Genomic DNA, 15,430 nt, shown 5'->3' on the forward strand with positions numbered 1-15,430 from the left:
ATAACTTTCCTAATAAGGTAATAAACTGTCCTGACTGATGATGTAATACTTTTCAGATGGTAACTTTTCTTTTCTTCAAAACTGAAACAATAACATTTGACACTGATTTCATGTTCGGAAATGAAAACTCAAGGCTTTATGTAGAATTTGAAATTCATACAAGATGGCAAATGGTACGTTGTCATCAGGCAAAGATGCATTGAACTAAAATCCCTATCAATGGGAAATGAACCCGCACAAACCCATGCTGGTCGGTCGTTATGCAAGGATCTTCTGTTAGATCAGAGCGGCTCGAGACACCATCAGAAGACGGTAACACAAAATGTTCGAATCAGTTTCCAAATGTTATTTTTCATTGGACTCAACAGTGATTCTCATTGAATGAAGTGTCTCCTTTGCTTTGCCTGATCTTATGACGTTTCTGCATTAAAAAAGGGTTTCAAATCAAATTTGAAATGAAGAAAAAAGTTGACCTTATTACTTGAGTACATTTAAAAATAGAAACATTTGGACTTTTACTCAATAATGATGGGGGGATCTAATCACGGCTTTTCTAGTTTTAAGAGAGGACCTGACTAAAAAAGTTTGAGGACCTCTGCTTTAACATAACAACAAAAAGATCCACCTGGAAATTGAACAATTTCCCAGTAATGAACTGCAGCTACATTATCTGTAAACATCAGCAGGACATTTTACTACATTGTTATTCAAGTTATTACATTTTTGGGTTTTAATACATTACAAATTACATACAGGTTAATTCAGGCGTTATTATGCAAACGTTTTCAGAAAATTATAATATTGTTGGGTGCATGACAAAGAATGTTAAAAGAATTATGCCACTCTGAAGAACCTGCATGACTTACAGGAGTCATTCTCCATTGATCCCTCTATAGGTTCCTGAACTGCATAAATATTAAACATGGAGCACACATATTATGGCATATAATTGGGGTGAGAGTGTCGTACAAGTGGGAGTTAGTGTGGCAGTTTTGCTAGAAAAAGGTGATGCAGAGCGAGGGAAAAGGAAGAGAAAATGTGAGCATGCTTGAGCGCCCAGTGAAACCACCTGTAATGTAACAATTTTCCTTTAACATTTCGGCTATAGCAGCTCCGCCCATTCCTTCCATCCAATTATCTCGCAGGTTCAGCCTCAGTATTGAAGTGTTGGTTACCAGGGGAACTGCCAGTGCTTTGGTGCCCTGCAAACACACAACCCCCCCCCCCGCTTCAAAGTGAAATTCTTCTGTTTGTTCACTGCAGTATATTTTCTTATCTGTATTCCAGTTAGAAGACTGGATGTAGTGATGCAGGTGGGCAGAGAGCGCGCGAGAGAGAGAGGGGAATATTAAACCTGTGTGAGACAAATGAAGCAGAAGGGAGCTGTGTGGAGGCGTGGGTCAGAAATGAAGCTCGCAGAACATGAAAATTATGGTTTCTAGCACGGCTAATGAGAAAGCTGGCTGCATGGATCCTTATGTTAACTAAAAAGCCCCATCAGAGGAGAATGTGTTGAAATGCATGCAGAGTATCTTTCTCTAAGATTTGAGAAGCCCTTCAATCTGCAAGACATTAAAGAAATTATTTTTGGCAGCTGCACTTTGCTACGTTACTTCTTCTCTCTGTGATTGACAGGCGAAGACTTATTTAGAATCCAATTTAATATGTCTGAATGATGTCACTGAAGCCGAAACCTCGGGAAATAGCTTGTTAAGGAATGGATTTACTTTTACAACTTTCGTTTACAGCGTTATGGATCAATGGGAGCCTGTAAAAATGTCAAACTGTGTTGCTAAGAACTCCATGCAATGCATTTTCAAATTTCAAGAGCATGTACTCTTCGCTCAGTGAAATATGTACAACCACAGAACAATTTTACCTTGATTTACCGTTAAAAAGACTTCTAATATTTAGGGTTTAAGTGGGAAAAAACGTGGAAAAAAACTTGTTTTGTTATGTTTTTCTGGAGTGTATATGTCAAAAGTAAATAAAGGATTGTTTTGTACACATGTATTAAATACGATCCATTAGTTAATAATAATAATATTAATAATAATTTATATAGCACTTTTCTAGATACACAAAGATGCTTAAATACAACATAGTAATGGAAGTAATGGATTTCCTGTTTGGTCTAAACCTGCCAAGAGCATTTTGATTATGTCTTTGTATATCTGTGTCGGTGTGTGTGTGTGTGTGTGTGTGTGTGTGTGTGTGTGTGTGTGTATATTGTGGGTTATATAAGAGCTAAAAGCATGTAGACACAATATTGACATTGTGTCTTATGCTCCAACAGGACCAAATAATAAAGCTACTTTCTGTCTTTACTGTCACAAGTTTTCCCAGCAGTTGATTAACATTTAGATCTGCATAATGAGCTTTCTCCGAGTGAATCAATGCCAGCTGCCTTCGCTCTCTTCAAAGGGGTGAAGGGCTATACACTTAAACTGTTACGCCTCAGACACAGGGAAGGAAGACCCATACGCACGACTCCGGACACAATATTAGAATATTAAATCAAAGCTCTCACTAGGAGGATTAACAGACTTCACTGAAAAAACAGACTTCTTGGCTCACTGGTACGGTCATAGGCTCTTACATGGATATGACCAGACAAACTGGCACAAGACAAGGGGAGACAGGACAATTTATACAAGAGGTGAGTGGGAACAGGTGGAAACAATCATGGGCGGGGCAGACGCTGACGATGGCGGGAAACCACACAAAGACAGGAAGTAAAAACAAGACATGACACAAGGGAGGTGAACTCTACAAAATAAAACAGGAACACAAATCCAGAGTCATGACATAAACATGTACTGATACAATCTATATAATGAACTAGACTTTTACTTTTATATGTAAAGTGTATTGCAAAGATATGTACATGCATGATCTATTTCCTGGGGGAAAAGACTAAAAACTCCTTGAAGCTCAGCTGCTTTGGAGTTAACACAGCGCTCCCCAGACTTTGTCACGATCAGTGCAGTCTCCCTGGACGGGAATGTGACTTTGAATTAATTAATCATTCGCTGCTCTGAAATAGTGTTAGAGAGTAAAGAAGGTTAAATATTTGTAGATCTCTTTCGAGAAGGCAGGTTCAATTTGTATACCTACATTGTATATTTTTATAATTATAAATACATTATAAAAATACATAAATAAATAAAAGACCTTCCTGCTCTCCCGCAAAAGTAAGACGACCCTCCCGTCAGCAAAAAGGAAAAAAATACGAAACCTTCATACAATTCTCTCCCACTAATAATCAACCAATCACTAAGTTATGATTAAAGTACCTGAGGCCCCAGACCGCGGTGCATCATGGACAGCTCGCTATTGTGCATGTGCCGCAGGAAGTTAGAGGCAGGCACCACCTGTAACGCTTCACACGCCTCCATGTAGCCCGTCGGATCATACGCCTCCTCTTTATCTGCAAGAGGAATAAAGACACTAGCTGTCTGAATTGTTCGCTATCAATACCTCTTTGTGAAAAGAGAGAGGTGGCACTCTCCCCCGGAGGAGGACCTTTTGAGTGTGATATTGAAAACTCCCTCGTGGCTGATTTCGCCCTGCCAAGGGAGCTCATTCATACCAGATGGTTTTCACTTCTGGCGAAAAGGAAGCCTGACACAAAGACTGAGATGAAATCATTAAGATGCAGAACAGGGCTTCACATGTGTGGGCAGCAGGCGCGCGTAGGAGTTACTGTTTTTTCTTTCTTTCCTGAAATCATTTAGAGATTGATAAGACATAAAGGCGGAAGGGAGAAGATTACCAGATGGGGTGACAGGAGGGTTTCGCTTTATCAATGCACGTTCTGATTGAGATCAAATTAAGATTCACAATTCAAATACCTTGTGCTGCTGGAGCCTGGTTTAAAATATAATATCAGACAGCAAATAACAGGATGAAATTGTTCATAAGGCACCAAGCCATTTCCCCACTTTTTTTTAAAATTATAACAGGAAACATCACACCCTTTATTGTAAAATGTGATAACTTTCCCACCCTTTTTATCTCTCTCCTTTACCTCCGAGCTCCAAGTCTGTGTCGTAGTCCTCATTAGATATAGCACACTCTTCTCGTCTCAGCTCCTCCTCTTCATTTTCCTCCTCTTCACCCTCTCTTTCACCTCCGTCTAGCACTATCCCGCCAGGACTCGAGCATTGGTCCTTTGGCCCACGCACGTCGACCTCTGTCCGGCACACTCTTTGCTGGATAGAGAATGAGAAAGTAAGACACCGTGACTCCTCAAAGCTACCTGTTGTCGGCAGAGTGAGTGAGTGAGGAGATTTTGGTGGATTTGTCACCAGGAGAATAAAATTGATACCTTAACTATGGACCATCAATATGGACAATTTTATACTTTTTTTCTTCTACTCAGAAATACATTGTTCTGAGACTATTTCTGTGTGGACATCCAAAATGTTTTGTTTTTAAAAACTAAGCTGCTTGCATAATGCAATACTGACACTTACAGTAGAGTGTGCAGGCCTGTGATTAGACTACATAAAGTGTAATCAAGTGTAATGAAGATTTTCAGGGTGACACTCCGAGTCCCCTCTGTTAAAAAAAAATCCACGCACGTACACAGGTCAAAAGAGCGATCGATAAAAAGAAAAAATCTGGTCTTAAGCTTGTTTTTTTAGACTTGCCTTAGGCAAGGAAAGTGCTCAGACGTGTCTGTAGATGGTGTAATGGTTAATACCTCCATCTCTAAAGCTGAATATACTCTTGCAGGTCAATAACATGTTTTCAGTCCTCACCAAATCCCTCTCTTATGTCTCAGTCGATCTCAGACTTCATAAAAAATCTGCCTGAACAAATCCAACAAGTCTCCACTTTCCTACCTGGATGTTCACACTTCCTTTGCTCAATCGATTTAGCAGGATGTTCAGCTTCCTACCTCTCTCAGCTGCAGCCCCTCACTTTCTGTTTCTGCATCATCGTCTTCCAGCAGAGAAGGCAGCAGCGTCTCCTTGGCCAACTTCTTCCCATGAACCATGACTTCTTCGACGCTGAGCAATGCTGATATTGATATTAAGGAATATATGTTTTGCTATCTACTGTATACCGAATTTAGATGTTATCAGATTCAATGTGGTGTTAAAATGCTGCGAGTGAAATCACTGCACTGTATTTGACCAGCAGGTATGTGTCCATGCAACCTATCTTGCACAATAGGAGGGTCAAACTCTTTGGGCTAATTAGAAAGCCACTACTTCTCTTCCTGATAGCCAGTCACCAATCAGAGTCCCTGTGTAAAGTTTGGATGGCTTGTTATGTTGACACGTTTCCACGGCGCTGAGGGGCCTCTCTGTGCTACTAGTGCCGATTCTCTGAGCCATGACGACCAGCGCTTACAGAGGCAGGAAGAGGAGGGAAAGCAAGTGGCTTGTTTGCTTCCTTCATGCAACTCCTGCATGCAACTCCTGTTTTTCAGGGGGGAAAACTAAAACGCTTCGACCTTAAACATCTCTTACTGCAGGAATAAACCTTTCCAGTCCTGCGTCATTCTTATATAAACAAGAAAAACAAACCAAACAAATGTGTTGACATGTTCTGTAAATGTTTCTCTTTATTTGTAAGTAAATGCAAAGTCCTTGCAGTTGATGCATTAAAATGGAATATCCTCAATCAATTACACAACAAAGGTCATTATAGCAGAGGCTGATTGGATCAGAGTTGTTCATAGCAGCAGCGATATGCAAACACAGAAAAAGAAACCCCCTCCCCCATCCAAAGCCCTGTGAGAAAGGCCGGACAACCTCACAATACAGTCTCACTGACTGACACAGTGCTGGTAAATAGACAGAGCTTTTAAAGTATTGACAGGAGAGAGAAGATCACCATGCATTTAGTTAATGCTGCTGTTTTATCCCCATACCTAAAGGATATGAGAGACACCGTAGAATAGGCCTTTTTTTGTTCTTTTTTTTTTAACTCAAGCAGAATCATAGTGCTCATTTACATAATCAAAATACATTCTTAGAAAAGATCCAAGTGATACTCTTTATATTTTATACTTTGTCTTTGAATATATATCTATAGAAGCTATATATAGAAGCTATAACTTGTATCAATTGTTGTCCTGCTGCACATTTTACATCACAGACGTTTTCTTGATGGCTCCCATTCCAATTAAACTAAATATGTTGAAACAAATCATACAGAGGAGACATTGATCCGGAAGAGCAACAGTGGGGACATGGGGGAATCACCCAGTTTCTCCCGGCAGTAAAAAAAAGTTGATCTCAGAAAAAGAAAAAAAAATGGCCCAAAAAAATTAACATTCTCGGCAGCTGTGAGGGACGTTTGAAAATCACATTGAAATCCGTTAATCATGCAAACAGTTATCTTTGAATCAAAGACAAAGAAAGGGAACAAACAAGACTCAGAAGCTGACAAGAAAAGCCACAAGTTACTGCGTGGCCCCTGCACGAATATATTCAAATTACAACCCTGACTCATTGGAAAGCAGCAAATGATCACAGCGGCAGTGTGATTGCCTCTTGTCCCTGAATGATAAAACTTCACTGGAACTTATTATTATAATATAACTGAACTGCTGAGATCAAAACTAAAAAAGCCATGTGGGCAGTTTCCTGGTACCAAAACACCATCTGTAAGATTTGCAGGCTTGTGTGACTCACAGAGCAACAAATTCATGCTTATTTTAAAATCTGACCAGTTTGACAAGGTAACAGACAACAAGCAGAATAATCATGTAAAAACATACACCTGAGCACATGCATGCTTTACACCCACTCGTATAGAGATGCGCAGACTTATGATTTCTATGGCGCACACACACGCACACACACACACACAGATGCTACTGAGCAGGTGTCAGGTCACAGTGAAAGGGTGGCGTATGAGCTGTAGGGTTGCCCACAATCATGCAGAGACACAAGAAGTAATGAATGTGCTGTATGTAGGCAGAGAGTTAATGTAAGGCCAGAGGAGGTATGATCTTGATAAATTCACATTTTAAGCTCAACAGGTCACATTTTTACGTCATTTAACAATGTTTTGTTACAGAGATACGTAATTTTTAAAAGGAATAGTTTGACAAAGTTAGATCAGAAAATCGATACCATTTGTACGGTAAATACGACGCTATAGCCAGGAGCCTTAGCATAGCAAAGTAGAAAGACTGGAAACAGGGGAAACGGTTAGCTTGGCTCTATCCAAATATAACACAATCTTCATACCCTTCACATCTAAAGCTCACTAATTGAAACAGAGCACTTCCTGCTTCCAGCCAAGAAAAAGTCCAGCCATAGGCTGTGTTTCAAATCGCATACTTTTTCGTTTTAATTTTAGTATGTACAGCAGCTGCCCTTACAAAGTATGTACTGTTGCTTACATACTTCAAACCAAGAGTGTTCTTTTGTCTGTAGGAACAGGCTGTCACATCTATTGGCCTGTGTGAAATGCTAATAAAGTCCCAATGTCCTCAAACGTGCTTCCTAATTAGAAGGGTCCTAGCTTGATACAATTTGTCAAACTAGTATTCCATATCAAACAACAATTATTAAGTATAAATAGATAAGTTTCAACTCTAAAATTTGATGAAGATTTGTACCTTGTCCACTTTTTTCTTGGGATTGGCTGTAGATTGATATGGTTGAGATGACCACCATCTTGTTTGTATAAATGCTTTTTCTACCACTAGATGGCAGAAGAAGAAGTGTCTATGGATGAGGGCAACAGGTCTAAGTTGAGCAGAATTAACTATAAGGTGCAGCAAACCCAAAACGTAATGACCCAAAATGAGGACGCAGGGTGGCAGGAGGAAAACAAGTTAATATTTAGTGCGCTGGTAGAGAGTATTGTTGCATTTCCTTCTGTTTCCAGTATTTATGCTAAACTAAGTCCAGGTTCAGACTCATACATGAAAGAACACACCCTCACCAACGCAACCCTTTGCTTTGTCAGTCTAAATGCCTGCTCAGTGGCTGCTGGCTATAGCTTCACATTTACCCTAAAAACATGAGGGTGGTATCAATATTCACATCGTGGCAAGAAAGAGAATAAGCGTAATTTCCCAAAAAATCCCTTTAATTTATAAAATACTGATTTAATCACTGAATAATCATTTGGAATTCAAAATAATGTCCTTCCACCATGATTATATGATTTGACAAATGACGTTTCTTTTATTGTATTCAACACATCAATACTTAGATATTTTAAATTCAGAGAGCCCTAAAGACGATTAAATATATATTTTTTTGTCATTAATTAGAGTTAATTTAAATATGTCTTGACTCAGATCCAGACTTCTTCCTTAATGGCTGCCCTGCACATTCCTATGCAGCCGCTGTGGGTTGGACAAGCACCAGCTGGGACACACAACAACATTATGATGTTAGGTAGAGAATGGACAGGCCACTAGAACGAGAGCTGGCACAGAGGCTGATGCATTTAGATGGACTGCCAGTGAAGAGCTAGATAATATGTTGGTTGAGGCTTGGACAGAATCACTGTTTTCATAATTCAGTGCGAGCTGTCAACACGCCAAATTTGCTCATACAATATCTGTCTTTCAGTTTTTTCTATCTGCATGCCTGTACAGCTTTCAATTATTTTATCCTTTGAACTTTTCCTGAAACTACTTGATTAAAAAAAACCAGCCCAGATAGATTTGACCAGCCCTGATTCTTTTCCGAAACGTAAAGTTGACTTAATTCAAACTTCAGAAATGTCTGTGAGTTTGTCATTACTGCCACACTTTTCCTTAACTATAAAACCTCAATAAAAGCCTTTTAACTGTAACAATAACACAGAGTATATTATATTTCTTGAGTATATTCTCATCTTGGTCATGCATTCACAATGAGGCAGGTCATTACACTAGGTGCACACATTATGAATCAAAATGATCAATTTATAATTTTTGGAAGTATCATCAACGAGCATAACAGATTCTCAGAGAACAGAACATTTCCAACTTGCTACAGACAAAATCGCAGAGACCAACAGAAACATTAAAGTGGTATAAAAAAAGAAAGAAACCCTTTTTTTTTTACAGTACAAAAATTGGCACAGTATTTTTTAACCAGCGTTGCTGTGTCCTCCAGACTGGTTTGTTGTCAGAAAGCCCCCGATTCAAGACCTATAAGCAGAAAACCCTGAGAGAGAAGACAGAAGGAGAAATGGACAGAGAGAGAGCAACAGAGACATGGAAATAGAGATGTTACAGTCATTACTCATCCAGCGAACAGGGGCTTTGATGGCCAAATGTGAAATTCAAGTGACAATCCACACAGGAGCCATCGTCTGTGATGCATTATGTTGGTGCTTAATGAGCCATAGTGAATATGTAGGGCCCTTGTTTTGCTCTCATAGCAAGGGTATATGAAGTGTCTAATCTTCAATGTGCACAAATGACGATGGAAACAAAAACAGAAATGGAGCAGACCCACTTGCTTTCACTCTAATCCTGTTAGTTTAAAGGCCCCTCTCCGCGGGTTTCTATGGTTACCCACTCTGTTTTCATCTGAAACGATGGGTGATAACACATCGGCGTCGCCAACAACTACAGGTTGCAGATTGGAGTTATACAAACGTCTCTCAGAGACAGAGCTGCTCTAGTAATCTCTGAGATAAATCTAAAGGGGCTGTGCTGAAACATTCATTTTTTTCCTATAATATGAGCTAAGCAGTTGGATAATATGAGTGGCAAAGAAGGTAAAACAAAAGTAAATAAGAAAACGCATCATAGATCTTAAGCATCCCACGCAGTTCAGGGTCGCAGATGATTCAAGAGAGCAAACCTGGTTTTATGTGTTGTCTATACACACTAGACATTACAAGTCCTCCTAAAATCCAAGAATAGACGAACAATGAAGCGATGAAGGAGGAAATAAAATGTCGTATGTATGAATTTTCATTTCATTTGGTGAATGAGATGCTGCTTTAAAAAAAGAGAACATGTGATTCATGACTCTGCGTCAGCAGGTTACCTAAATTGCCCACCAAATTAGCAAAAGGTTAGGCCAATCCAAACCGTACCCCTCAAATTCAAATTTTGAGGGGTACGGTTTGAATACTCTATAAGGGACTTTATGTACAGCTGAAATCTTAAAACTATTCCTACAAAAGCCAATTATGTTACACATGATTAGGATTTGAAAAATGTGAAGCCCATAAAAGCACTGGAACAAAAGTCGGACTGTCTCCTAAAACACCATTTAAACAGAATATCCCAAATATTAATATTGCACAGTTTGGCAAAACTTTAAAGAGATAAGTTCATGCTCTTCCTGCATCCATATTGCCAATATGGGATAAACCTTTTTTAATGACAAACAACTTACTCATCTGAGTCCTTTTTGTTCTCCTCAATGAAGGCTATGGACTCTGAACGAAGCCGGTTGGTGACCTCATAGGTGCGCAGGGTGACACCAAAGATGTCCTCATGGTAGCGGTTCTCATCCTGGATATGGTGGAATGGTGGAAGTAGAGAGAAAAGGGGACGGAAATATGAGATGGATATTGTTTTGTCAGAGCTAATTTCAAAGAAACAGAAAGAAAAATAAGATAAATTATAATCAAATCTTAGAAATAGCCAGAATGGCCTTCTTCTGTTAGAGTATGCAATTAAAATATATTATGGTTAATTTTCTAATGTTTTCTCCATATACTCTTACTCTGAAGAAGGATGAGACTTTTCTTTGTGATGAAACATGTATAGATGAACAGAGGTATACTGACTGTGTTTACATGCCTGCAGTCGTTACATTTGACAGATTCACTGAACAGTGAAAAACGACTCTTGAGTCCATTTGTATTCTACACAGGTAAGTGTGTTAATTGTGGGCTTTGTGACACGTGTCATTCTACTATTTATAGCCTTTTTACCCTTGAGTTCACACATGAATATAAGCCAGTGGGGTTGTTTTTTAACCTTCATTTTCACAGGAAATACTAACTCAACACGCCGTCTGTTTTTCCGCAGCTCCATGCTTAGCACTCAGTTACATTCTGCCCTGTAGAACCTTGTCTGTTCAACTGGGTGTTGATTGCATTTCTCCAAGGCACCTCAGCAATGGTGGAGAGCACTTCATAGTCACTTTTTTCACATGTCATTTAGGATTCAAACTTGTGACCCTCCCTTTCCTGACACTACCATCACTCCAAGCTCTAATGGTGAACATCATGGTGACGATGTTGCAAAGTGACCTGAACCGTTTCTTACCCGTAGCTTGCTGATGAAGAAGCCAGCATCCTCCAGGGTCATGTTGGCCTGCTGCTTGATGATTTGCTGGATAGTCTTGAGAACATCCCCAGCCATTGTAACATCCCCACACACATAGATGTGGCCTCCCTCCTCCCTCAGGCACTGGTACACCGTCTCTGACAGCTGCTCGCGCAGTACATCCTGTACATATTTCTGAAAGAGAGGCAGAGGAGGAATGATGAGTGTGCATGTATAAGTCAAGTGTAAGAAAAGTAACGGAAGCAAACAATGGGAAAAACAGTCAGGAGACCACTGACAGAAAGGGAATGAAGTCAAATGAAGTAGAATTTACAAACTGCAAGCTGAGAGCAAAGGAAGCAGAGAACTAAAGAGGACTTAAATATATGCTAACTAGAAAGGCACTCGGAGAGCACAGACCTCTGCCAAGGCCAATAGTGCATTCACGTGCTCCTCGGATGGTCCCATTTTCCGAGTTATAATCATGAGTTTTAAATCGTAATGTGAAAATAAAATGGACGCCAAAAAGAAGATGTGTTGTATTTTATTTTGCAGAGCATTTGAACAACACGTTGATATCCGTTTCTGATTTGTTGATCCGACTGAATTTTCCGAGGGAACAAAATTTTCTAATTATTCCGACACCAAATGAATGCAGCACAAATGCCACAAACATAACGTCACCTTCTTAAACTAATGGCCTCAGTCATATTTTGAGGAAAATGCTTTTTTTTTGCCTAAATCATCTCTTCATGATGCTGGCCACCTCTGGTAAACTTGCCTAGATCCTTACTGAACAGATAATGCTGTTCCTACCCTGTTAGTATAAAGGCCTATCTCAAGAGTGTGACTTAGGCAATAACAAAATAGCCTAAGTCACACTGTCTTGTGATTTAGGCCATTTTACCAGCATTACAAGATGGTGGCTGCTTCAAGAAGAAAGAGAAACTACCAGATAAAGAAGTTATTTCCATGTCAGGACTCATCCACTATTGGTAAGTGATAATGTTTACTGAAATATAGGCTAAGCTATAAATGTTGTGTAGTTATTTAGTGTTTCACTTTCACAAGTTATATTTGAATTATGAAGCCTCCCAGTGGGTTACAGACAAACAATAGCTAATGTAGCTCCATGAAGCACAAACACATTTCCATCTGGGACAATAAAGACTAATCTAAAAACTAATCTAATCTTTCAAAAAAGTAACAATAACTTTACAATTACTGCATAATTATAAAAAGTAATTAGCAACTAGGAAAAGTAACTTTTGCGTTTGTCAATTCTTAATATTTTGTCTCTTCAAACAATATTTCATCGACACTTATTGTCACCTTTCTTCGACATCAGGAATATCAACAGGCAGCTGCAGCTGCTGGAGTGAGGGCCGCTGGGATACAACATTTCACACGTGTTCCATGAAGGAAAGTATTCTGTATTCATTCCGCGAAAAAGATCAGTATGATGTTTGTGTTTCATTCAAGCATGGGAATATCAGTAAGGCCGAATATGATGCACATGTGATCCAGAAAGATGAAGCGAGGCAAGAGAAATCTCACAACAAGGATTCTGCAAACAATGAGAAGTCCGTTTGGACAATGGACTTGCAAGCCGTGCTGATGTGTCCAAAAACCCAAGCCAGCTGCCTGTATTACAAACTGCAGGTCCATAACTTTACCCTCTTCGACTTGAAATCAAAGGAAGGGTACTGCTATATTTGGTCGGAGGGCGACCTCAGTAGCGAGGTATTAACACACCTTCAATATCGCCATTTTGAAGGTGTGATCAAAGACCATCCATAAATCAAGGAGATAGTGTGCAGCGATGGCTGCGGTTATCAGAACCGCAATGCAAATGTGGAAAATGCATTTTCTGAGCTTGCCAGGAAATATGGCGTACTTATATACAGAAGTACCTTGTTGCAGGTCACACACAAATGGAGTGTGACAACATGCATAGTACTATTGAATGCAAAATGATAACGGATATCATCACCCCGAGAGACTACATGATCATACTCCAGACTGCAAGAATCAGACCATCACACTACCACGTGAAGGTGGTCAAGCATGAGGAATTCCTGAAATGAAATGGCTCTTACTTCTTGAGCATCAGACCAGGCAAAAAAGCTGGAGACCCAACTACATCATTTGCAGGCTCTTCAGTTTAGCAGTGACGGTAAGGTCCTTTACAAGGTATCCTTCTCGGAGAACTGGCATGGATCAGAATGATTCCACACGCTCTGCCAATCAAGGAGAGGAAGTCCCAGGACCTTCAGTCCATGAAACATGTCATGCCCGTTCAGTGTCATCAGTTCTTCGACAATTTACAACATAATTAGGCATCAATCAAGATGACTGAGAATGAAGGGGAGAAATAGTTTTAAATGGAAATAGGTTAGTTACAATTTAAAAACCCAGCAAAGAAGAGCTGGAGGGAGAAGTGGGAAGAGGCACAAACCTCCTCAGTGTTTGATTTACCTGCCCTTTGTTTGATTTAGCTAAGAGTGATTTAAGTTGTAACTTTTAAGTTTGCTTTGTTGAATTAAAGGGCCATCCACGGTCTCTGTGTGCTCCATGAGCATTTTAAACTGTTTGTGGCGGACCCTTCCCCATGGTCTGTCACAGTAAGTGGAATAAAAGAAGTGCACTGTTTTGCCTAAGTCACTTTCTCCAGAAGTAATCCGGCCTAAGTCAGGTTTAAAATTGCCTAAATCACAACGCCATGTTCTTAAATTGGCCTAAGTAATTTAATTCTCTTATGTTACATAATTGTCAGAAAGTGTTATTTGTATGTCAATAGTCATATATTGTCATAACCTTTGTGTGTGAAATAATTAAGAAATATCATATAGTCTACATTTGGTTCAGTTTTTTCTGTTTCCTGAACATTTTTAAAATGTGACAGGCCATTAGTTTAAGAAGGTGATGATAAATTACAATTGTGTTCTTCTTGGCCCATGCTTCAACCTTCCACCAAGTTTCATGAACATTGGGCCAGTAGTTTTTCTGTAATCCGGCTGACAGGCAAACAGACAAACCACACTGAAAACTGGAAGAAAATCATCAAATGGAAACACATGATTAGACTCAATGTGAGTGAGCTAACTCCAGAATATAACCACAGCAGTTTGTATTCAGTTCTTTCTCTACTCTATGATTTATTTCAAACCCACACAGCCCTCCAAAGAGAGTTGTGACAAGCTGACTCCTCCACAGCTATGGACAGTTTAACGCTTGTACCTTTGGTTTGTCGGGCTCTCTGGAATATGCCGTGTAGAGATCTTTGAACACTTCTTTGTTCTTGGCCTGGATGGTCTCCTCCTTGTAGATGTGGTCCATTTCAGACTGCCGACAGCCAAACACCAGGGTCATGGGGCACGACTCAATTCCTAAGAGGGGACAGACAGAGTTACTTAGTTGCCATGAATAGTGATAGTCTGCTTTTATCTAAATAGATTATTATCTAAATCTCTAACTGGGATTTGCTCTGAATTCCATTATCACTCAGAGGTGCTATGATATCTTTTTAACTGGATAAGTAAATTTAACACCTTGTCCTGGATATTCTTATAATCAGATATCAAATTGAATATTCTGTCTGCAGGTTCATGTGCAGCAGTGAAAATCTAATTCAATACCTCTCTAAATCTAAAAGGTAGTAATGAATATATCTCTACCAACCGTTGTGTTCAAAGTCGTATAGTCTCTGTTCCCAGAAGCTTCTGAATGGGGCGATACCTGTTCCTGGACCCACCAGGATACATGGTGCTTGGTTGTCTTTGGGAAGTTGGAATGATGGTGCACTAAAGTACATGCAACAGACAAAAAAAATGAATTGAGTAAAAATGCCCTGAAAGTGACCACAAAGCTCGTGAAATTCACGTTAAATGTAGTTTGACATTTTAGGAAATGCACTTATTCACTTTCTTGAGATTTTAATGTTTTGTTCTACGACATAAATTCCGTCAGTAAATACCCCACTCGAGAATTTTGAAGCATTCGCGTGTCTTAAAAAGGGCGGTTGCTAACAGGTGGCTAAAGAACACTCTAAATGGTGGTGATGTGTAGTCATGCAACCGTGGACTAGTTTGCTCATAGACTAACGTTAGCTTAACTTCTGGTGATGTCAAAAATAAATAAATGTGGTGCTCATTTGTGAAGATTTACTTGATGAACAAAAATCATCATAAACTTTTGTTTGCCACAGAGTTTATTTTCTGCAAT

At 39.5% G+C, this 15,430-nt stretch overlaps 2 protein-coding genes across 5 annotated transcripts in view; both read right to left on the reverse strand.

The window, feature by feature from the left end:
* lrrc74b (leucine rich repeat containing 74B) overlaps positions 1-5,005 on the reverse strand; it is an 11,940-nt gene extending 6,935 nt beyond the window's left edge. The window contains exons 1-4 of the mRNA XM_029440381.1: positions 4,930-5,005; positions 4,031-4,261; positions 3,297-3,430; positions 1,070-1,202 (exon numbers count right to left, since the gene is read on the reverse strand). Coding sequence (XP_029296241.1) covers positions 1,070-1,202; positions 3,297-3,430; positions 4,031-4,261; positions 4,930-5,005 — 574 coding nt within the window. The remainder of the gene's footprint in view (positions 1-1,069; positions 1,203-3,296; positions 3,431-4,030; positions 4,262-4,929) is intronic.
* Positions 5,006-5,868: 863 nt separating this feature from the next.
* The window catches only part of nos1 (nitric oxide synthase 1 (neuronal)), a 43,457-nt gene continuing 33,895 nt past the window's right edge, over positions 5,869-15,430 (reverse strand). For all 4 annotated transcript variants that reach the window (XM_029440657.1, XM_029440656.1, XM_029440655.1 and 1 more), the window contains exons 25-29: positions 14,888-15,009; positions 14,447-14,595; positions 11,207-11,401; positions 10,326-10,444; positions 5,869-9,137 (exon numbers count right to left, since the gene is read on the reverse strand). In XM_029440657.1, the coding sequence (XP_029296517.1) occupies positions 9,122-9,137; positions 10,326-10,444; positions 11,207-11,401; positions 14,447-14,595; positions 14,888-15,009 (601 nt within the window). In that variant the 3' untranslated portion in view covers positions 5,869-9,121. The remainder of the gene's footprint in view (positions 9,138-10,325; positions 10,445-11,206; positions 11,402-14,446; positions 14,596-14,887; positions 15,010-15,430) is intronic.

Source organism: Cottoperca gobio, chromosome 9, assembly GCF_900634415.1.
Source record: "Cottoperca gobio chromosome 9, fCotGob3.1, whole genome shotgun sequence".
NCBI classification, from domain to species: Eukaryota; Metazoa; Chordata; class Actinopteri; order Perciformes; family Bovichtidae; genus Cottoperca; species Cottoperca gobio.